At 39.5% G+C, this 23,418-nt stretch overlaps 2 protein-coding genes and 1 long non-coding RNA gene across 3 annotated transcripts; 2 read left to right on the top strand and 1 right to left on the bottom strand.

The window, feature by feature from the left end:
- The first annotated feature begins 394 nt into the window (after positions 1–394).
- LOC141825011 (disease resistance protein Pik-2-like) lies at positions 395–3,551 on the top strand. The gene is made up of 2 exons (XM_074712374.1): positions 395–1,706; positions 1,812–3,551. The coding sequence occupies exons 1-2, from the start codon at positions 431–433 to the stop codon at positions 3,260–3,262; spliced, it is 2,727 nt and encodes a 908-aa protein (XP_074568475.1). The 5' UTR covers positions 395–430; the 3' UTR covers positions 3,263–3,551.
- A 2,386-nt stretch (positions 3,552–5,937) lies between these two features.
- Positions 5,938–6,788, bottom strand: LOC141825012 (uncharacterized). The gene is made up of 4 exons (XR_012601477.1): positions 6,713–6,788; positions 6,429–6,566; positions 6,120–6,233; positions 5,938–6,034 (listed from the first exon to the last, which is right to left on the bottom strand). It is a non-coding gene; the product is annotated as an uncharacterized LOC141825012 (long non-coding RNA).
- A 7,640-nt stretch (positions 6,789–14,428) lies between these two features.
- On the top strand, positions 14,429–22,765 carry LOC141822971 (disease resistance protein Pik-2-like). Its single transcript, XM_074710263.1, is given in 5 exon segments — positions 14,429–14,477; positions 14,480–14,745; positions 14,747–16,225; positions 20,918–20,933; positions 22,503–22,765. Coding segments are annotated over 5 exon segments (2,073 nt in total).
- The last annotated feature ends 653 nt before the right edge of the window (positions 22,766–23,418 follow it).

Below are 23,418 nucleotides of genomic sequence, written 5' to 3'. Positions count from 1 at the left end.
GGGCAGGTGGAGTGTTGCTGTTGTCTGATTCATTGGATTCCTGACAGCCATTGCAGCAGCAACCATATTTCCCTGCAGTAGTTTTTGTTGCATGATTCACCCAACACACCTCTCAGATCTAGTTTGGAGCCTATGATTAACATTATGTATATCTCATTAAAAAATTATATCGAATAAATTCTATCTTGATGTCAAGTGGAATCTTATTATATTGTGAGATAATACTGCTTGAGGATAGATTTGAAAGAACAACAGAAGTGTCAGTCCGTAGTCATGCACATGCACGACAGCTGTAAAGTTTACAAATAATAATACTTCAGTTTTTTCACAAATTATGTAAAATCAATGTTCCAAAGTAAAATAAAAAAAAAGGGAGGATCTATCATAGTTCTCAGCTCTTCCTAACTGCCGCTGGACGGAGATTTGCAGTATGGCGACGATGATGGCTATGAAGGTCGTGGACTTCGCCTCTCAGTCCCTCATGGAAAAGCTAGAGAGGATGCTAATGGAAGAAGCCGCGTTGCTGGTTGGAGTCGAAGATGATGTCCGGGACATAGTCGCTGAGCTCAGAAGCATCAACTCATTATTGATGGACATGTCAACCAGGCGGAATCTGGATGAACGAATGCAGAACTGGGTGCATGAAATGAGGGAGGTGGCCTACGATGTTGAAGACTTGATCGATGAGTTCGAGTGCCGTCTCGGATCGACACCCGACGACGAGCTCGGAGTCAAAGGTTTTTTCATACGCATCTGTCGCTGCTTAAAGTCTTTGAAAGCTCGCCATGATATCGCTTCGGCGCTCAAGAAATTGAAGGTTGAAGTAGAAAAGATCAGAAAGAGGCACAAGCGCAATTGCCACCCAAATGAAGCTACAAGCTCTGGCAACGCCACCAGATGGGACATGGCCGATAGATACTCCGATCCACGGATCTTCGACCATTTTGTAGAGGAAGCTCAACTCGTTGGCATCAAGCAGAGTAAAAATACGCTCATCGAGTGGGTGATGGACGAGAATTATCCGGGGCTCATAACAATTTCTCTCGTCGGCTTCGGTGGTCTAGGAAAGACAACTCTGGCCAAAACAATCTATCAGGATCCTAGTACCATCAGAGGCCACTTCCAATCTCGAGCTTGGATTGCAGTGTCACAAAATTACAACATCAAAGAGCTTCTCAAAAAGATTATTCGACAAATTTCCATCAATGAGCAACAAATCCGAGATATTTCTGGGTACCAAGATGAGAGTTTGAAAACAGAGCAACTTCTGAATATGATGGACGAGTTCCTACTCGGGAAGATAGTCAACGACCATCTTCAAGAAAAAAGATATTTGATCATTTTTGATGACGTTTGGAGCACTGAAGTGTGGCAAAGCTTGCGCAATGTATTGCCATCAGGTAAAGAAGGAAGTAGGATCATAGTGACCACCCGCATTGAGAAAGTGGCAAATACAAGTTGTTCCCGTAATCGTCAATTTATATTTAAAGTCTCTCCTTTATCACCAGAGTTATCTTGGAAGTTATTATGTAGAAGAGTATTTGAAGCACCAGATTATAAATGTCCTCCAGAACTAGAGAAGATTGGCAAAAAAATCTTACAAAAATGTGATGGACTGCCACTTGCTATTGTGACAATCGGAGGTCTTCTAGCTTCCAAGCCTGATAAAAATCTCGAGGAATGGAAAGACTTGTGTGATCATCTTGGTTTGGAGAAAGAAATTAATGATATGCTTTTGAAGATTAATCAAATATTAATTTTGAGTTATAATGATTTACCTTACTATCTCAAGCCTTGCTTTTTATTTTTAGGCATCTTTCCTGAAGATTATGAGATTTGTCAGAAGCAATTGATGAGATGGTGGATTGCTGAAGGAATTGTGAAGGGCATAGGTGGCTTCCCTATCGAGAAAGTCGCTGAGCGTTGCTTCAAGGAGTTGGTGAGTCGTAATTTGATACAACCATCACAATTTGATGAAAGTGGGATAGTAAAATCCTGCCGTGTCCATGATATGATGCTCGATGTCATAATCTCTATATCAAGGAAGGAGAACTTTATGGTGCTATTGAATGAGCAACCTAATATTCCGCCACGACGTCAGAAGATAAGACGTTTATCGTGGCACAGAAAAAGCAGCGGACTGATGCCAACAGACATTGATCTGCACCACCTCCGATCATTCACTGTATTTGGTGAGGATGTACCACTGAAGGATTATAGAAAGCAGCGGCTGTTGAGGGCAATTGACCTGGAAGGATGTTGGAAGTTGAATGACCTCCATCCTAAGAGCTTTTCCAAGTTGTGTCTTTTGAAGTACTTATCTCTAAGAAATACTAGATTACATGAATTGCCAGATTCAATAGGAGATTTGCAGAATCTAGAGTTTTTGGATATAAGAGGAACTGATATTGAAGAACTACCCAATATCATCGTCAAACTCAAAAAACTGGTCCATCTGCTTGCTGGACGTTATGGGCATAAGTGTTCTGTTAAGATATACAACTCCATGTTGAAGGTCCCGAAAGGAATAAGGAGGTTGAGAAAACTTCGCAAGCTCGGAATGCTATGGGTTAATAACGTGCAGTTGCTACAGGAGATTGGTGAGCTTGTAGACCTCCAGAAGCTTGCCATCTGTTTTGAAATTCATGGTCAAGATTTAGCAAGCGAAATGCTGGAGATAAGCGCCCTGCTCTCGAAGCTCAATAGCAGCCTTCGATCACTAATAATTTTGCATTTGGCAAACGGCGATCTGAAAAAGACACTCGATGAGGTAGCTTCGCCGCCATTGCTGCTCTGCAAGCTCAAGATAGATGCCGAACTTGGCGGATTGCCTGCTTGGTTTGCATCTCTGAACCAGGTTGTCGAGATAAATCTGCAAAGAACGGGACTGCATCTCCAGGATCTGCAAGTCTTAAGAAATCTCCATACTCTGGTAAAGCTGGTCTTAGGATACGCATCATTCGACAATAATGGTGAGGATTTGGTCTTCGATCAGGTAGGGTTCACACATCTCAAATTCCTGGAAATTCATACGCAGAGTGTGAGTTTCGAAGAAGGTGCACTCCAAAGCCTGGAAATTCTTAAAATGTTTTATTTCACTGATGCATATAGCTTCAATGGAATAGAACATCTGCATGGGCTAAAGGAGGTTCATATTCAGTGTTGGGTCGAACATATCATAAAGAAGTTTAAAAATATTGCAGCAAACCATTCAAATCGTCCCAAATGTTTTGCAACACTAGTCGACTCTATTTATTTATAATATTTGACTCAGAGGAAGCACATCTTTCTGTTCGATGCAAAGATGAAATTATTAGAAGATCTAGTGTGGTGTGTACTACTGCTCTCCAACTTATCCATTGTTAATCTCTTCTATTATGCTTAATTTTCAAACTTGTTTTGCTATTCAAATTATCCTTTGTCAATCTCTTCCATCATGCGTTGCTTGCTAGTCTTTGTATTTCTGAAGCAGTTTGTAATGTAATCTTCAAACATTGCTGTCTTTCTTAATAAATTGCTCTCAATCAAACATTGCTAGATCTCTTAATAAATTGCTATTCGGTTCATCATCCCTTGTTTCTGCCCTCCATATTATGTACTATGTTTTGAACTGTGTATTGTGTTACGATTGAATTTCCAGGAGATTTCAATCAAACATTGTTCTCTTAATAAATTGCTATTCGGTTCATCATCCTCATCATCATTGTCGAAAGACACATCCTAGGAGATTTCTCAAGACTTGCAGATCCTGGAGCTGCAGTCGTGTGGAGTACAGAGTTATCTTGACGACCTGCTTCAGGTATGCAAACCGAGCAGGCAATCCGCCGAGCACGACGTCTATCTGGAGCTCGCAGAGCAGCAACATTAATGGCGGCGAAGCTACCTCGTCGAGTGCCCTTTTCAGATCGCCATACGCAGCATGAAAAATTGTTAGAGCAGGGATCTGATCCCCTCCAGCACTCCGCTTACTAGATCATCATCGCCGAAACAGATGGCAAGCTTCTCGAGCTCGGCAAGCTCACCGATCTCCTGCAGCAACTGTTCATCATCAGCATATGCCATTCCCAAACTTGAGAAATCTTTTCAATTCTCTTATTCCTTTCGGGAACATGATATCGATTTACAAAACAATATCGAAATACAAAATTTGGGATTCAAACAAATATGTCTAATGTTTAAATGGACAAGTCAAGATATTTAATAATATTATTGATCAACTTGTTGCTCATAACATCGGAATGTAAAAAATTACATAAAATAAGAGTGATCATAATTATGAAACCATATTATTCCACTTGAATTAGGCAAGTTACATTCTCCAACCATTCATTCAATGAATTCATAATTAGTGCTAAGGAAGAAATCAATATAATTTAATTATCATCCTATTCAGTTTGGTATGGAGAATTATAAATGAGACTGTAATATATATATATATATATATATATATATATATATATTATAATTTATCAAATGAATTTTCATCACTTTGATAATGTTACCAGCTTTTAAAAAATAATTTGCATATTTTTAAAATTATTAAAATATTCACAATTAATCATCAAGATCAATGTCAAATTTTTAATTTTCTTTCATACAAAGTCTATCTCGTTATCTTTTATCAGAAAAAAATAATCATCATCATCCGAATTGCTAACACGCATATACAAACCATAAATAAATATTAAAATTCGATAACGTTACATTTAGGTAATTGAAAGATAAAAAATTGAAACAAAACAAAAATATCACAAGTGTAGGAGAAGACACTACAAAAATAATACCGATTAGTGACCGAAATTTCGGTCGCTAATCGGATTTAGCGACCATTAGCGATCGAAAAAAAAAATCGCAAAAAATACCATCGCAATTCGATTTAGCGACCGAATTCAAATTCGGTCATTAATTTTAACAACCGAATTCTAATTCCGTCGTTAAAATTAACGACCGAATTGGAATTCGATCGCTAATTTCGTCGTTAATATTTTAAAAAATTAATCAAAATCCAATGATTATACTTTCCTACAACTCATATTAAAATCTTTCTCATACAAGCTATATTTACAATTCACAGTTAAAATACATATCACAAATTTATATAAATGATAAAAAAATTAATTTCTTATTGAAAGACAAACTTGTTCATACAAGAAAAATTTTTAAAATAAAATGATTAAACAGAAAATAACAAGAAAATAACAATCTTATTTTCTCACACACAACTCCGACCAACTCAGTCCTATAAAGCTTAAGATTTTCTCACACACAACTCCGACAAACTCAGTCCTATAAAGCTTTCTTACAATACATTTTTCTTTGTCGTCCTTCACTGGCTCACAGTTCTATGTGACAATCTCGGTTTTAGTAACCTTGTATTCAACCCCCATACAGTAGCGGTGACAATGGACATTCCGGGCCATGACAATTGTTTGTTCAACAAATGGATCCCACTAGAGAGAGTGTCGTCCATGATTACATCTTGGGATGAAGCCGCATCAGGGGATGACTAGTGGACCTGTTAATCAAAAGACTATATGTTGAATAATTTGACAAATACAGAGATATGGAAGCAGCAAATACCTACCTACAGGAGGAGACTCCGTATCTGAATCGTCACCAGCAACGAACTGTTTTTCAAAGACATCAATATAGTATTGGCTCCCAAACTGGAGAGGACCAATCAGTAGTGACAGAGATGGAAGCATGATATAGCCATTAATGAAGCAAGACTTGGAAATTTATTGATAAAAACACTTCATAATAAAATCGAAGTTGAGTTGAATGCATTGATATAATAACATCATCAAGATTATTCACAATACTTGGGTATTGTAAATTTCATACAAGGTTCAACAATATATCCATATTAAAGATCAAGGTCTGAACTAGAATAACAGTACATCTGTTAAACAAGAAACTTGGAAATATGCAGAGCATCCTTTGGAGGATCATTTGAAGTTTGATAGAACATGTTCTATCAATGAACTACCTCTGCCCATGAATATTCATTGCTGTCCAGATTGGTCTTAATAACCTACAGCAAGAAACCAAAGATGATAATGACTTAACTTTAATGAGATGTCTGTAATCAAGAAAACCTGATGTTCAAGTGTTCTCACCCTTATGTCAAGACCAGCAAGTCTGCTCCTTACTATTTTTACATTATCACACACAAAATAGAATAAACAATTACTAACGGCGGATGCCCATACAATTTCTTCACTTTCTTTCATCTGAAACAAAGAGTGGTCATATGATACACAGGAAAACAGCAACACAAAAAATAAATCTGTCACATAATCCAAGCAACAGCCAGCAAGATCATTAATGCACAACACAAGCACAAATGTTGATGACCTATCAAACACAGCAACAGTGTGGATGACAAGTGAAGGAAGGAAAACATCACAATTGGTATACAAACATACCTGAAAAGTGTACAGTTAACTATTTTAATTTGGTACACATCTCAAATTGGAATTGTAAAAGACTGGGATTGACTTGGAAGGGCTGATCAGTGATTATTCTTGACTAGAATAAGAGTTGTAATAAACTACATCAGATACCTGCCAACAGGTGCAAATTAGACAACTCATAAATAATGAGACTAGATAATAATGAATTATAAGAAATGAAAATGCAGTACCAAAAATAGAAATGGGCTTACTTAGGAAGAAAACCAAGTAGAATAAATAAGATGAAAATGCAGTACCAAATAGGTTTCCTTGATGCCAACTAACAGTTCCAACCGTGTGTTGAAGAACGCAGTGTCACTTGATATCTTGAACAGTAACCAAGTAGAATAAATAAGATGAAGCCCTAAGGCCCGCTCATCAACATGATCCAGCACAATTTTTCCTATATGTAAAAACAACACGACACAGTCTTTCAAGTGTGGAAAAACTAAAAACAAGAACAAACAATTGCACAATGGAATATCACACCAGTATTAATCTTCCAATTCATACAAGTAGCAGACAGCTTCACTATCAAACTTGCTCATGTTGACCCAGCCTACCAAGAGGCTAGCAGCGCCACGAGCCCCTGCTACCGCGCCATCAGATCCGTGTTCGACCGCACCACCAGCCCGGCGGCCGGCCGCCCCACCAGACAGGCGGTCGGCGCGCCACCAGCCCCAGGCTCGGGTGGGACCGCGCGAGTTGGGCACCAGCCCGCCGCCACCGCACTGCGCCAACAGAAAAAAAGAAAAATCGAAGTGAAGGAGATCATGCTGGAAAACGCGCCGGAGGAGTAGGAGAGATTTGGGATCTTTTAGGGGGGTTGAGAGTAAAAGTGACCTGACGCCGGAGAAGAAGATCATGCTGGAAAACGCACCGGAGGAGTAGATCGAGAGTTCAGAGAGATTCGAGAGATTTGGGATCTTTTAGGGTTCGGGGAGAGGAAAAGTGACGAAGCGGTGTTTTAAGGGAAATCAACGACCGAACTGCGGTTCAGTCGCTATTTTAGCGACCGAACTGCGGTTCAATCGCTATTTTAGCGACCGAACTGCATTTCAGTCGCTATTTTAGCGACCGAATTGCATTTCGAATTGTGTTTCAGTCGCTAATTAGCGACCGAACTGCAGATTCGGTCGCTAAAAATAGTGACCGAAACGTAGTTCGGTCGGTAAATATTAACCACCGAATTTTGAGTCGGTCATTATGATTCGTTAAAATTTTTCTCTTATCATCCAACTAAGACCGAAACAAAAACTGCATTAGCTCCCTGGTTTGATAGTTTCAATCTAAGCGTCCCTATAAGTAGAATTTTGATAGACTAAAGCAGAGAGATTACACTTCTGTTTTGGTTGTCCACAAACAAAACTAATTGAGGGTTTTTAGAGCTAATCCGAAGAAATTAAATAACTAGTTTTGATTCGTGACAAGAAATTAAAAGAAACTGAGTTCAGAACTTCTTCAGAAAATGGAGTAAATGATTTGAGATTGGGAGAGAGATCAGAACCCATCAGGATATATCATGAGAAATACAAGTCTCTCGGATTTAGCGCAACAGTAAGGCGGTACGGATGCACATTAGAGCACTACAGTTCGAGAGCATGCGCCTAGGTTGGATTTTTTAGAAAAACTCGGGGTGGGCGGCCGAGGACCGAGTACCAATAGGTTTTAAAAGATTGATTTTGATATTCACGATCAAACCAACATAATCAATATTATCGATAGAATAATCGTTATCCCGTCCGACGTCATTACTTGTAGTTTAGTGTTTTGGCTCCACTCTTTAATAGTGCATGATTGTTTATAGTTTAGAGTTTGGATCTACTCTCTAAAAGTTGCATGACTATTTGTAGTTTAGAGCTTCGGTTCTACTCTCTAACAATTACGAGATTATTTACAATATAAAGCAGTTGGCTTTGTGCACAAAAAAGACTTTTCAATCTTTCTGCATGTTTATAAGCTTCAACCAAATTAAGATGATAATTCTCACTGGGTGGATTGTGAATTATTCACTCTATTTTTGTACAAGTGTTTCGTTGGATGGATTGCGGGTTGTTCATCCTATTCTTATACGAAACGTATTTCGGATGGATTGCAAGTCATTCATCCTGTACATGCATATATATGTGTAAACACATAATGTATTGTATATAGAGTGAATTGCAAATCATTACTCCTATCTATATGTGATACATGTTAATTGGGTGGATTGCATATTGTTTATCCTTTATATATATTTATGATGTAATTCGTATTGGATGGATTGTAAGTTGTTCACCCAACGTATATACGATACATTTTTACTAGTTAGATTGTGGGTTGTTCATTTTATATATTTATATGTGATTATGATGCATTTTATTTTGGATGGATCACATGTTATTCATCCATATATATGTAAGAGGCTGTTGTTCCCGTCAAGATCGGCTTGTAGATGCGCGGCCTCTTCTCAGCACCACACAGGAACGGAGACGGATGCTACAGCAGCTGAGGAGTCACTTGATCCTGCAAACACAACAATCATGAGAAGGAAGGCCGGGGTGCCCGACGCGACCACTCCGATACTTAAGTCAGCTTACTAGGGGAAACGAAGCGCAACAAGAACAAGAACAAAGAAGAAGAAGAAAAGTCTGAGATTGCATACCCCTCTCATGAAGAAGCCAACCTTATATATGGGTGATACTTGCCGTACTGTAGCATGGGCGGAGCAGGGGCATGACCACCGGTGTGGAGGGCGTCAGAAGGCGTGGGTTATTTCTGATGCTTGTCTTATCGCCACCGCGCAAGTACATATGTTGACCAGGGTGTCATCATAACGAGTAGAGGAGGTGTCAGAGGGGAGCCACCCGTACTGCACGGCGAAGGAGTGGTCTGTAGTGGAGGAGGACAACGACAGAAGGACAGTAAGACTATCAGGGTTAAGCCGAGGCGGGAGAATTCACCTTAGGGATTTGGGCCCCTTTCCGATGTGGCTTCTGGCTCGACTCGGCGGTTCTCGTCAGGGTACCCCCGGGAGTTCGGCTCGGGTGTGGGCTGAAAACCGATTCAATTTACCTAGGAGGGTGGGCGTCGAGGACTCGGGCCTGTTTAGAGGGTCCGACTCGAATGTTGGCGGACGTCGGACTTGGTCCGGGCCTCGGTGGCCCTCGACTCGGTTCGGGCTTGGGAGGCCATCAACTCGGCTCGGTAACCCCGAGGGGGTGAAACGGGATCCGCTCCTTACGACCATAACAGCTGCAATATATGTAAGTTGAATCAATGTGTCTTTGTATTGCACCACTTTATTTGAATTATTGCACCAATGTATTTCTTGGCTAAAAAGGTGTGATGGTTGCATCATTTGATGAAAAGATATATTTGTAAAGATCTTATGCGAAAAAAATCAAAATTAAATGTAGTAAAAAAATTGATCCCTCTAGAGATCCATGCGAATACAGTATAACTGTTTGTTATATAGTTGTCATCTTTGTTGTGTAAACCTAACAATTTCGGCAACAACTTTGATTCGCCATATCTTAGCATGATCAAAGTGGTAACGTCTTTTCGGTATCGACACGAACACGTCTTTCGTTTGTCGCACGAACTCAACTTTCGGAGAAGAACCACCTTCATTGTGCTAGCAACTTGAATGGTTCGGCCAAGAGGAGAAGAGAAGACTAGAAAAAAAGATCATCTACCGAATGCATAAAAAAAATAACCTTTTGTACTCGTCCAATGAATACAAAAGGTCATCCCAAAAATACAAAGAGTTATCCAATGAATATCAATGAATACAAAGGGTTATCTAATGAATACAAAAGATTTTTTACTTTTTGCTCTCCCTTTCATCAATGCTCCATTAATCTCTATTAATAGACATTAATTCTCTTTATTGGTTGAGTCTAATCCAATGAATCTAATTCGAATTAGACTTAATCCAATAATCCAATAGTTGAACTCGTTTAAGTTTAACTCAATGAGTTTAACTTGGATTAGACTTAACCCTATAATTTTTGGGCTCCATCATATTTTAGTCAAACTAAAATAAATCCATCTCCAAATCAACATGTTCTTTGTGTGTGACCCAATAGGTTCTCATAACATTGACAATATATCTAAAATAACATTTTAAATACATAAGCAATGAGTGGTATCTAGCAATACATCATTGCTATTCAAGTGATGAGAATGTCGAAATCCAACCTAAATTTTGTGTCTATTATCTTATATAACTTAGTCTTTCTATCATAAATATCTAAATTAATCCATGAGGCATAGATTGTGTCATCCCCTCATCAATCTTTTAATATGGTTGCTGCAGCAATGACTGTCAGGAATCCAATGAATCAGGCAACAGCAACTACTGCACTACTGCAGCAATATGGTTGACCATCTCTTCTATATCTTTTCAGAAACACTCAACCTGCTCCACGGACGTAATGCATTGGTGTTCGGGTGACAGAGTTGTTGACAAGTGGTTACATGAAGAAGGACATCGCGGATTTTGTTGCTAGATGTCTAGTCTGTCAGCAAGTGAAAGCTGAACACCAGAGACCTGCAGGCCTACTTCAGAGGATTCCCATTCCTGAGTGAAAATGAGATCATATTACTATGGATTTTGTGGTGGGGCTGCCTAGGACACGACGAGGCCATGATGCGATTTGGGTAATCGTTGATCGATTAACCAAGTCCACACATTTCCTAGCGATTCGGAAGACTGACTCTCTGGATCGATTGGCAGAGCTGTACTGTCATGAGATTATCAGATTACATGGTGTTCCATTGAGCATAATATCAGATAGAGATCCATGGTTCACGTCTCGGTTCTGGCAAAGTCTGCAACAGGCCATGGGCACGCAGCTCCGTTTTAGTACAGCCTTCCATCCACAGATAGATGAACAGTCAGAGCGGACTATTCAGACTCTGGAGGATTTGTTGAGGTCTTGCGTTATGGATTTCGGGGGCAGCTGGGAGGACCACATGCACTTAGTGGAGTTCGCCTACAACAACAGCTTCCATTCATCTATCCAGATGACACCATTTGAAGCGTTGTATGGTAGGCCTTATCGGACACCCACCCTCTGGGAGGGGGTCGGGAGGCTCAGCTGCTAGGACCCCATAGAGCTCAGCATGAGGCAGAGTTGGTCCGCACTATCAGACGGAGAATGTCAGAGGCGCAGGATCGCCAGAAGAGTTATGCTGATCGGCGACGAAGACCCTTGGAGTTCTCTACTAGCGATCATGTATTTTTGAGAGTCTCACCTACAAAAGGGGTGAAGAGATTTGGTCTCCGAGGTAAGTTAGTCCAACGGTAAATTGGGCTTTTTCAGATCTTGGAGAGGATTGGAGCAGTTGCTTACCGCCTAGCGCTACCCCCATCCTTGGCTGGTATTCATGACCATCACAGATGTTAAACGTCACAAAATTAATATGACGACATTGAAATCAAATTCTAGACTCAGTTCTAACTCCCAAAAGATTCAACCAATACATTGCCTTGGAAATAGACCTCCTTCGTAAATAATGAGATGCTTAAAGATGTTGCAAACATAAGTTAGGAGTTCTGAAGTATAGGGAACTAAAGTTTGTATTATGGATTGTGAAATGGAATCTTGGCCAAACAAAAGAAGCTGACGCTATCACCCTCTAATTCTAATGATAAACTTATTCATAGACAATACTACTACAACAGAATTCAACTTCCTGTCAACAAAGTTGATCCGGAAATCTGTGCAGGATCAGTTGTAGTAAATGATATGCCAGTAAAAGCATCGTAGCATTGGCAGCGAATCCACTTGAATGAGCAACACAAAAGGGCAAGCATAACTTCCCTAGTGCTGAGAAAAGAACTTGACAAGTTTATGCTCACAAAATGAAGCTCCATTAATTATCAGTAATCTTCACTATTTTAAATGTTTCTTGTTAATCGGGGGAAAAAGAACGATCAACAGAAAAAGTGCATTTGGATTAGTTTAGTAAAGTTGCCAGAATTCATTGTCCAAGAACGATCTACTAAAACTCGTATACTTTCCTCTACCAAAATCCTATCCGAAATTTTGAAGAAGCAGAGAAAAATCGACTTTTCAGATGGAAATCATTAGAGATTTGATAAGAAGAATGAACAATAACGCACCTTCGCTCCCAGAATGGAAGACGCAGATCGCGAACCAGTAGAGGTAGTTGTTCGTCGGCGTCACGAAGGTGAAAAGGTCGCGGTCGACTGGAGAAGAAGGAAGGCAGTGAAGAGGAGATGGCGGCGCTAGGGTTTAGAGAGGAGAAGGAGAGGAAACCCCTAAAATTAAAGGAAGGAAATCGCGATCGGCTGGCGAAAAAGGAAACCGCGGCAGATGAAGGAGGAGATCGCGGAGGAGGCGCGCAGCGGGAGAAGAAAAATCACGAAGGGGGAGGTTATTGGATTCCTAACGGGTTAACGGTTTTAAACCCGAACCCATTAATAATTTTTTTTTGTTTTTCTATTACCGTATTTTACACATTGGATTCCTGACCATCATTGCTGCAGCAACCATATTTGCCTGCAGTAGTTATTGTTGCATGATTCATTCAATTACCGACAGCTACTTCACCCAACACAACTTTCAGATCTATTTTGGAGCATATGATTAAATTAAATTATGTATAATGTTAATCATGTAGATGCTGGTGTCATGATGGACGTTGGAAGTCGGAGATCAAGGTTTGGGCCGACATGAAAAACAGCAGAAGTCAGATGGAGGTTAAGATTTAGAGCGATGTGGCAAGATAGGTCAACACGAACACCATCCCACCCGAAGGGAATATCCCTTATCTCGGACTTAGATCATGCTCTAGGTACAACCGGGGTTCAGCCTTGGACTCAGCTTGAGTCCCCAAAGTCGTCTTGGCCACCTCAGTCAGCTTGAGTCCCCATTATAGCTAAGCCCAATAGCATCCTATTAATTGTGCTAGTCCACATAAATTATTCAACATTCTTCCACTTGGATAGCATAATACATCAGATTAATCAACAATATGTGATCATGATAAGAGTATCTCCATCCAAAAAATTGAAATCATGCAAATTGAAGGATTTTAGCGATTGGAGCGACACCACCTCATGATCAAAACCAGTTTGTTTATGAGATTCAATTAGGTCTCGGATAGCCTCAATTCACTTATAATCTTTTCAAGTTCACCCAAACTCCTTCAGTAATAGGTGGAATCTACCACCCCAGCAGCGTCACACGGTCGGTCCTACGATCGTGTGATAAATCGAAAAGCTGCAGTTGGCCATGACGAGGGAGGGCAATATTGCGCTTCGTCGAGATTCGATCCTTATTCACTTCAACAAGTCTACTCTGTCATAACTAACTCAACTATACTTCGGAGGCCGAGTTCATCCAAATTCTTCTGTTCTGCAAAAGATGAAATTCATCACCTCAGCGCTCCCACACGATGAGTTCATCCAAACTACTCTTCTTCTTCTGTTGAGGAACCGTACCCATTGCATAGCTAGCAGGGCTTTGTAATAATTTGTTTTTAGTTTTTTCTTCGGCTTTGCTTCGCTGCCTTTCTTTTATTTTTTTATGGTAATGCTTCAATTATGCTTGGAAATACATTTGTAAGCCACTTTATTTTCTTTATTTCTAAATCATAATAATTTGCATCTTTTTTTTCTAATGTTTCCTTGGTATAAAATACTATGTTCGATCAAAGTTGCAAAGTCATATATTTTATATATTGGGTAGAGCTCAAAGTGCGATTCATATTTTTTATAGTGAGGAATAAATAAAGTATAAATATATATATAATATATATATTTGTGATGTCAAGTGGAAGCTTAAAGTCAGTTGATTTAATTTAATATAAATCATTATAATTTCAATTGTTTTTATGCACATGCACGACAGCTGTAAGGTTTACAAATGATAATAATTTGGATGTAAAAAAAATAGGATACCTAAATCAGTTCTTATCAGCTCTTAATTCCTAACCACCGCCGGACGGAGATTTGCAGTATGGCGACGATGATGGCTATGAAGGTTGTGGACTTCTCCTTTCAGTCCGTCATGGAAAGCTAGAGAGGATGCTAGAGGAAGAAGCCGCGTTGCTGGCAGGAGTCGAAGATGATGTCCAATACATAGTAGCTGAGCTTAAAAGCATCATCGCTTTCTTGACGGACATGTCAACAAGGCGCAATCTGGATGATCAACTGCAGAATTGGGTGCAGGAAGTGAGGGAGGTGGCCTACGATGCCGAAGACTCGATCGATGAGTTCGAGTGCCGTCTCAGATCAACACCCTACGATAAGTGCGGAGTCAAAGGTTTTTTCATGACGCTTCTGTCGCTGCTTAAAGTCATTGAAAGCTCGCCATGATATCGCTTCGGCGCTCAAGAAATTGAAGGTTGAAGCAAAAGAGATCAGAAAGAGGCACGATCGCTATTCCCATCCAAATGAAGCTACGAGCTCTGGCACCGCCACCAGCTTGGACATGGCCGATAGATACTCCAATCCACGGATCATCGGCCATTTTGTAGAGGAAGCTCAACTCGTTGGCATCAACCAGAGTAGAGATACGCTCATCAAGTGGGTGATGGACGAAAAATTTCTCGAGCTCACGGTGATTTCTCTCGTCGGCTTTGGTGGTCTAGGAAAGACAACTCTGGCCAAAACAATCTATGACGATCCTAGTATCGTCGGAGGCCACTTCCAATCTCGAGCTTGGATTGCAGTGTCACAAAATTACAACATCAAAGAGCTTCTCAAAAAGATTATTCGACAAATTTCCGTCAGCGAGCAACAAGTCCGAGATGTTCTGGGGTGCCAAGATGCCAGTATGAACATGGAGCATCTTCTAAATATGATGGACGATTCACAACTGGTGCAGACGATCAGAGGTCATCTCCGTGGAAAGAGGTATTTGCTTGTTTTTGATGACGTTTGGAGCGCTGAAGGATGGAAAAGCCTGTGCATTGCATTGCCATCAGGTAAAGAAGGAAGTAGGGTCATAGTGACCACCCGCAGTGAGGAAGTGACAAATACAAGTTGTTTCCATAATCGTCAATTTATATTTAAAGTCTCTCATTTATCATCAGAGTTATCTTGGGAGTTATTCCGTAGAAGAGTGTTTGAAGCACCACTATATAGTTGCCCTCCAGACTTAGAAAACGTTGGCAAAGAAATCTTGCAAAAGTGCAACGGACTACCACTCGCGATTGTGACAATCGGAGGTCTTTTGGCTTCCAAGTCAGATAAAATGCTTGAGGAATGGAAAGATTTACGGGACCATCTTCGTTTGGAGATAGAAAATAATGAAATGCTGTCAATGATCAATCAAATATTAATATTGAGTTACAATGACTTACCTTATTATTTGAAGCCTTGTTTCTTGTTCTTAGGCATCTTCCCTGAGGATTATGAGATTAGTCGGAAGCACCTGATGAGACGGTGGATTGCTGAAGGGATTGTGAGTGAGAAATTTGCTGAGCGCTGCTTCAATCAATTGGTGAGTCGTAGTTTGTTGCAGCCATCAGAATTCAATTATAATGGGATAATGAAATCCTGCCGTGTCCATGACATGATGCTCGATGTCATAATCTCTATATCAAGGAAAGAGAACTTTATGGTGCTATTGAATGAGCCGATGATGAATCTGCCGCAACATCAGAAGATAAGACGCTTATCACGTCACGAAGGAAGCAGTGGACTAGTGCCTAACACTGATCTGTCTCACCTCCGATCCTTCACTGCATTTGGTAGGCATGTGCCACTGGAGGATTATAGAAAGCAGAGGTTGTTGAGGGCAATTGATGTGGTAAATTGCAAGACCTCAATGCTGATGGGAAAGTCTTGAAAAACCGTTTCGATAGATTCTTGCAGAACAAAAATTTTTCGGAAACGATCTCAAGTTGCCCGATCGTTGGGCTCTTGTGTTTGGTTTACAGGATCCAATATAAAAAGCATAATTTAATTTAGAGCGGAAACATTAAATTATACCTCTTCGGATGAAGGATGTAGATGACCCCTCGATCTTCTGCTGTATTCCTCTCCTCTTTCTCGAACGTTGTGTGGGCAACGATCCTTCGAGAATATCTCCACCAGAATTCTCCACCAGAATTCTCCTCTCCGATGGCTAGCAAACTTTCCCTCCTTCTTAGAGAAAAGAGAAAGGGAAGAAGAGGCTGTGGCTGCCGAGAGCTTCAGCCACCAAATAATTAATTCGTGTGTTCTCTCAAAGCCAACCTTGCCCCTTCTTTTATAGCCTAGCCATCCCTTATTTATGGTATAATTAGAGCCATAAACATGGTATAATTGATCCATAAACATGGTATAATTTGATTCAATCAAATCAGAGAATTTGGCATGATTTCGGAAGTTTCCAATTCTGTCTGCGGAAGAAATAAAATTATGATTCTAATCAAATCAAATCTAATCCAGATTTGATTCTAATCAAATCAAATCTCATCTAGATTTGATTCTAATCAAATCTCATCCAGATTTGATTCTAATCAAATCTCATCTAGATTTGATTCTAATCAAATCAAATCTTATCCAGATTTGATTAGAAAAATCATAATTAATTTTCTCTGCGGAAGAAAATTAATAATTTCGTAACGGAAATTTTAATTGGAATTTCTTAACAAAATTTTTCTCCAGAAAAATAATTTCAGAAATTCTTAAAATTTCTTATCCGAAATTTCATATAATTTTCTTAGGTGGATACGAGGTTTTATCCAGAGGCTATAGCAGGGACCTAGAGGAGAAATTGGTTTTGGCCTCCTGATGGACTTGGGCTTCCTATGTTCTCCCTGAACACCCAACTCAAGCCCATCAATAATAACTCATTCCACTAGAGAGTTATTATTGCACTACCGCACCAATCTCATATTATTGTATGAGCTCCTTCTTACTATAAGTACATTAATCTCCCTGTGTTTAAGATATCGTATGTCCGTCAATTAAATGAGTTACTGACAACTCGAATTTAATCAACTTCTATTCCAAGAGTAGTACCACTCAACCTCATTATCATGCGGACAAGGTCCACCTGCAGGGTTTACATGATAATCCTTATGAGCTCCTCAAGGGGACATCATCAGCCTAGATTATAGGACACAGTTTCCTTCTATAATCAACAACACACCATGTACATAATACTACTTTCCAACTCATCGGGCCTTTTGATCTATCGTTCTAAATCTCACAATTTAGATATCAAGTTGTCCAAAGTGCAGCGGCAACAGAAAAAAAATGAAGAAAAAATAGCAAGAAAAAAAAATCAAAAAACAGTTTTTGCAGTTTTATTTTTCAGCTTGTTCTAGCCATCTTTAAGCTACTGATCTGAGCTCAAATTGCACAAAACTTTGCATGGTTATTAGCATTATCAATCAAGCTTCATTATGGAAAAAGAATGGAGGCAAAACAGCAAGAAACAAGAGAGAACAAGCCAAATTTCAGATTGAATTTCAGTAATTTTCAGAATTAAACGTGCCAATGATACATTGAAATTGCGGATTCATGTGAGGTGAATTTTGGTTTCTAATGATTGTATGTTATTTGTTAGCTCTTGTGAAATCTAGATGTGGAAGAATTGGACTTGATTCGAAAGGAAAATGCAAAATGGCACATTTGGGGTGATGAAGAGAAGAAAAGAAAAGAAATGAAGGAAGGGTTTGTATCAAGGAGAAGAACCTCATGAGTTTAACTCATCCTTGGTTCATGGATCTAAAAAATACACTAAAACAAATGGAATACAAGAGAAAGAAATTGGGAAGGAGGGCAAGGTTCATTGATTAGCATTTAACTATACCCATGTCTACCACTTGCATTCACTTTCTTATTTAAATTTTTTTTCTCTTGAATTTTCATTTCTAAATTCTTATTTCAATTGCCTTAGTTCATGACTTCTCTATGTCTTCAATAATCCTAATAGATGTGGATTCCAAATCAAGAATAGTGGTGGAGAGTAGAAAATAAGCAAGCTTATGGAAGTGCATGAAACTTAAGTTGCTTGAGTGAGCTCTATTTATTTTGATCATGCATTATGAATTAGGATGAGAGCCACTGAAGTTATCTATTGAAAATAACCTTGTAAGATTTAGTGTGATGCATTTATCTCAATTAATCATGAAGGGTGAAACTTGCTATGTGGTTAAACGAGTGCAAGGGTCTAGTCCATGGGTTTAAGCTTTTGAGACTCTACAACTTAGATAATTCCCTTTTAATTGTTTCTAATCATGATTGAGAATGATCTAGCAGGGTACAATCTTAGTTTATTTTGTTGACTTGAGTGAGACGCTCAAGGGTAAGTGTGGGGGAATTTGATGAATTAGGATTTTTATGCACTTTATCGATTCAATTTTGGGTTCTTTCATGAAAATAAATTGCTTAATGGTTTAATTTGATTATATTTGTGATATATTGCATAATTTGAGGTTTGATTATAATTTTCATGATTTAATAGCGAATTTTGCATTAATTGAGTTTAATTGGTTGTAGGGCTCAAATTGAACCAAGATCGAGCTCAACCATGATTGAATCGAGCCAAGATTGACCCAATTGATCGATCCAACTTCATGAATCAAGACTCAAGTGCGATTAGGATGGAACACATACGAATTGGAGCTAATTTGGAGTTAAATTGAGTGAATTTGGTTGAAACAGGCTAACCCGGATCAAACTCAAGTCAACCCAACCATGTGCTACAGTACCCTAGTTTTAAAGAGAATGCTACAGTAACCAAAATCGCGGTTACTGTAGCACCCAGCAGCAGCGCCGTCTTCCTCATTTTTCTTCATTTTTTTTTCTCATTTTTTTTTCATCGGGAGCTCGGATTTCTTCATCCAAAATCAATCCCCGGATTCCAGAGAGCAATCACAACGCTTGTTTGGCAGCAATTGACGGTGATTTCGTCCGGTGAGGGTCTCACCGGAGGGGACCGTTTCGCCGTTGTTTTCAGCCTGAATCTTTGGATTCACTTAACTGGAGCAATCAAGATTCTAAGGAGGGGTTCTCCAAGGGTTCTTGAAGGCTTCCGAGCGGCACATTGCAAGAAATTCGAAGGATTGAGCTGGATTCTCATTTATCCGGATTCGGCTCTGTTTGGAGAGAGTTTTGAGGGTTTCGGACAATCTTCTGATTGGAGCGCATTCGGATCAGTTCAAGCTTGGTTCGTGAGAAGCTAATCTGGGATTTCTGGTCTCTTGATCGGTTCTTGTGTGACGGCAAGAAGGAATTGACTGGAAGGGAGAATCCGAGCTACCCTATTTTTAGCCTAGTTTATGTAGTTTCTGCAGTTGCTGTAGTTTCTGAATATTATTTCTGAATTTGTTAAACACTGTTGTTTTAGACTTTTAAATCCAATCTGTTTAGTTGTAATCATGTTTGTTTGATAGGTTTTGGTGATTGAGTCATCTGATTTTGATTGGAGCTGATACCTTCGATTTCTGAAACACTGTTCCGTGCCAATCTGAATTCGAATGTATCAGATTGTTTGTTGGCTTAGCTTTAGCATTGGTTTGTTTTTGATAGTTGATTGTTGCTGATAGTTAGAGTGCATTTTTGTTTTGCAAGCTAGGTTAGATTCTTTAGAACTCCATTTCTTGTCTTAGTTAACTTTTCTCTTAGCTCTAGTTTGCTGATTTTCTTAGTTTTTGTCTAATTTTAGGATTTAGCTATCTAGCTTCAATGTATTTCATTTGGTTTGTTTTCTTACTTGCATCCATTGCCTTGAAATTCATTTAGTTTGCATTTGAGTTTAGGTAACTGATCTTTTAGGTTTCTAATAGGTTTTTTTTTATTTTGTGCATTTGGGTTTCAACCATCAACTTGATTTGAATTTACATTTCTAGATTAGGAGATACCTCGGTTTCAATTGCATTTCATTAAATCATTGCAATTTATATGGTCATTTTATTCCAAAACCCCCCCCCCCCCCCCCCCCCCAAACCCATTTATATCTAGAAAACCCAAAAAGAACGACACGTAAGCTTAAATTGAACAATTGTCTACTAGTCCTTGGAAAAATACAACTCGAGGCCCCTATACTTAATTTGCTTGTATTTATTGTGGGTTTTCAATAAAAATATAAATTCTAATTTGCAACCCTACTCGTGACATATTGCAAGTCTAGGGCTCTGTCACGCATTGCACCAGGATGATCCCAACATGTTGGACCTGTAGAGGCTCATACTGAAATGACTATTGTTGTGCAAAGTTATGTTGCTCCTCAAAATTATTCCATATCTCATATCTGAATAATCCCTCCATCCAGAATTATAAGTAGATGACATAGGGTGGTTCTAATATTGAGGATTGCTCTGATACATAATTGATGTTGTCACTTGATCTGGGAAAGAAAATCCTTCATATGGTTGTAGTGAGGGGCAGATATTAATTGAATGTGTTGCACTAGCACATATTTCACAAAATTGCATCGGTTGAGCTGCTAAGCCATGAAAATTCTAGGACTGCCAACTCTCTGATCTAAGCTCTAAATCCACTTCAGGTTCAAGATATTGGATGTAAGAAGATTGATAAGTAAAATCTGATACCCCGAGAGTACTGTTGTTATAATTGTAATTGTTGTAGAATGTCATGTTATTGATTACTGAATTCTTCTAGGTTGTTTGTAAAGAGTGGAATATTCTGATAATCTCTGGGTTGTCTTCAAGTAATGGCTCCTCAAATGTTCATGTCATGCACTATAGTCTCATCTGAAAGCAAGCACGTAAACAAGACAATTAGGTGTAGAAATAGTACATGCGAAGCTCAAGTATAACAAGGAATTGAAGCACCAAATGATTTTTTTTTATTTTTGCGACCACAATAGCAATAAAAGTAGATGAAAATGGAATTGCAAAATGAAAAGTAATTTTTTACAAAAATGAAAAAGTGGTCTAGATGAAGGAATTTAGGTAAAAATGGGCTTATTTCATGGCTAAAGGCCGCAAGTATTGTTCCCTAGGTCGTTTTCTATCAACCTACCAAATTTCAAGTCAATTGGAGTCAAAATGAACAAATTAATCAACACATACTAGCACTAATTGGATAGTTTTGCCCCTGACAAGCAAATTTCAAGCAAACAAGCTAGAACTACCTAAACACCTCTTTCAATCCCCAGTAACAGTATCAAAAATTGATGTGAAGCTCCAATTGTCGTCTAACTGAGCACACCAACTTAATTTATACTGAATCCCCTAACTAAAGTAGTATAGGGTAACTTGAGTTATCTCCCAACGATTGAAGATGGTATACAGTAATCCTAGTGGTTATTGCAATTGGGGATTTAGATTTTTGTTTGGATTGGGGGGGGGGGTTGTATTGAGTTCTAAATTATCTAAACAATGGAAAGAACACTAAGCATTAAGAACAAATTGCATTAATAAGTAAAGAAGTGCATCAAGTAAACAAACGAACTCCACGAATGATGCGCCAAAGGAAGGAATCCCCAATACTCTGATGCAATCCGTAGATGATGGAAGAAGGAATCCCCTTGACTCCTTGGTGGATAGAAGGTGGCCGGATGGAAGCAAGGAAATCTTCCTAACTTTCTTCCGATGGATGGAGGATGAAGATGGCGTGATGGTGGTAGGTGGCGACTTGGAGAGGATGGGTGGCGGCTAGGGTTGCTCCCAAGGGAAGAATACCCTAATGAATCCAACTTGCTTTCTTCTCTAGCTTCCTTAACGGGTTGTGGTCATAGTGGATCCTTTGTGAGCCCATACCCGCATCCAATAGAATGAGATGGGATGAATCCGAATTTGAGTTGGGCTCTCTTCATTTCACTCGAGCTTAATCCAACTTCATGACTCCCTATGTATCCTACAAAACCACATTAGAAACATTAGACCTCCAAATTTGTAGGAATAAGCAATATAATCCATAATAAGTGTCTACTCATAAAATGTGTTAAAACTCAATAATTAAATAATGAGTGGACAAAAGTATCAAGTATTTGAGCCAAAATGAACTCATGAAATGCATGTTATCAGCAACCAACCACTAGCAATAAGTGAGATGGTTTCTTCGATGACTGGATACTATTTTTGACAACAGTGAGTACTTTGATAATTGACGAGTATGGTCAACAGCAAGTTCCACCACCAATTGTGGCCCTCATCCGCAAACAGCAGCCTTTGATGGCTTCACAAACCTCCGACGGCGGCTCAGGCTCTCAGCTGCGCACGGGAGAAGCCAATTTGCCGGCATCCAACACCGATCGGTGCTTGAAAAGGATACGACATCAAAAGCCATTCGGGATCTCTCTGTTCGAGAGAAACAGAAAGAAGTCAGGGTTAGGGAAGGGAAGAAGAGAGGCGGCGACATTCTTCGTCGGCTCCACGCTGAACCATAAGGAGTCGGCTCGCTATGTTCTTCTCACACGACCGAAAACGTAAAGGGGTGGCTCACGATTAGGAGAGGAGAAGAACAGCAGCGCTCCGGTTTGGTTTTCCGGGGAGGAAGAAAATGTGAGCTGCTCGAGAGAAGCTGACGGGGGAGAGAAACCCAATCAGGTGACGTCGAGATCCAAAGAGGAGTAACAACGCTCTCGGTTCTTTTGATCAGGAAAGATTAGCGACCGCCTAGGAGGGAAGGGGCGGCACCACCCGATCCGGCACCTCCACAACCGCGGTTAGCAACGATGAGCAAAAGCCCAAAAATATAATTTTCTCAGAAATCATGATTCCCAATGAAGAAGGATAGCGGCGCTCTAGGGTTTAGGGATTCCGATCATCCCCCTTGTGGTCGACCACGAGCAGTAGAAAAACATTGCAATTATCTCAAAATTGAAATCATGATTTCTTTTCAACAAAGAGGGCAGCGTTGATCCTTTTTCTTTTAGGGCTAGGGTTATTATAGTATATAAATAAAGATGGATTAAAATTGAATGGTTGTGATTAAAATTTGATTTTGATTTCAATCATTTATTCCTTCTTTAATATTATATCTCATACAACATCTCTTATCGGATTTGAATCCATTCCAAAACCCCATCCTTAGCTCGAT

This window comes from Curcuma longa, chromosome 3 (assembly GCF_044706935.1).
Source record: "Curcuma longa cultivar G26 ecotype Majalengka, Jawa Barat chromosome 3, ITB_CL_G26_1.1, whole genome shotgun sequence".
Lineage (NCBI taxonomy): Eukaryota > Viridiplantae > Streptophyta > Magnoliopsida > Zingiberales > Zingiberaceae > Curcuma > Curcuma longa.
Note: the sequence above shows the minus strand (reverse complement) of the source record. Positions and strands in the feature narration are given on the sequence as shown.

Bases quoted from the DNA above. Each gene is read 5' to 3' on its own strand.
- LOC141825011 (XM_074712374.1), top strand. From the start codon at position 431: ATGGCGACGATGATGGCTATGAAGGTCGTGGACTTCGCCTCTCAGTCC. The intron at 1,707-1,811 runs GTTTGGAGAAAG...TTTTATTTTTAG, and splicing joins AGACTTGTGTGATCATCTTG to GCATCTTTCCTGAAGATTAT.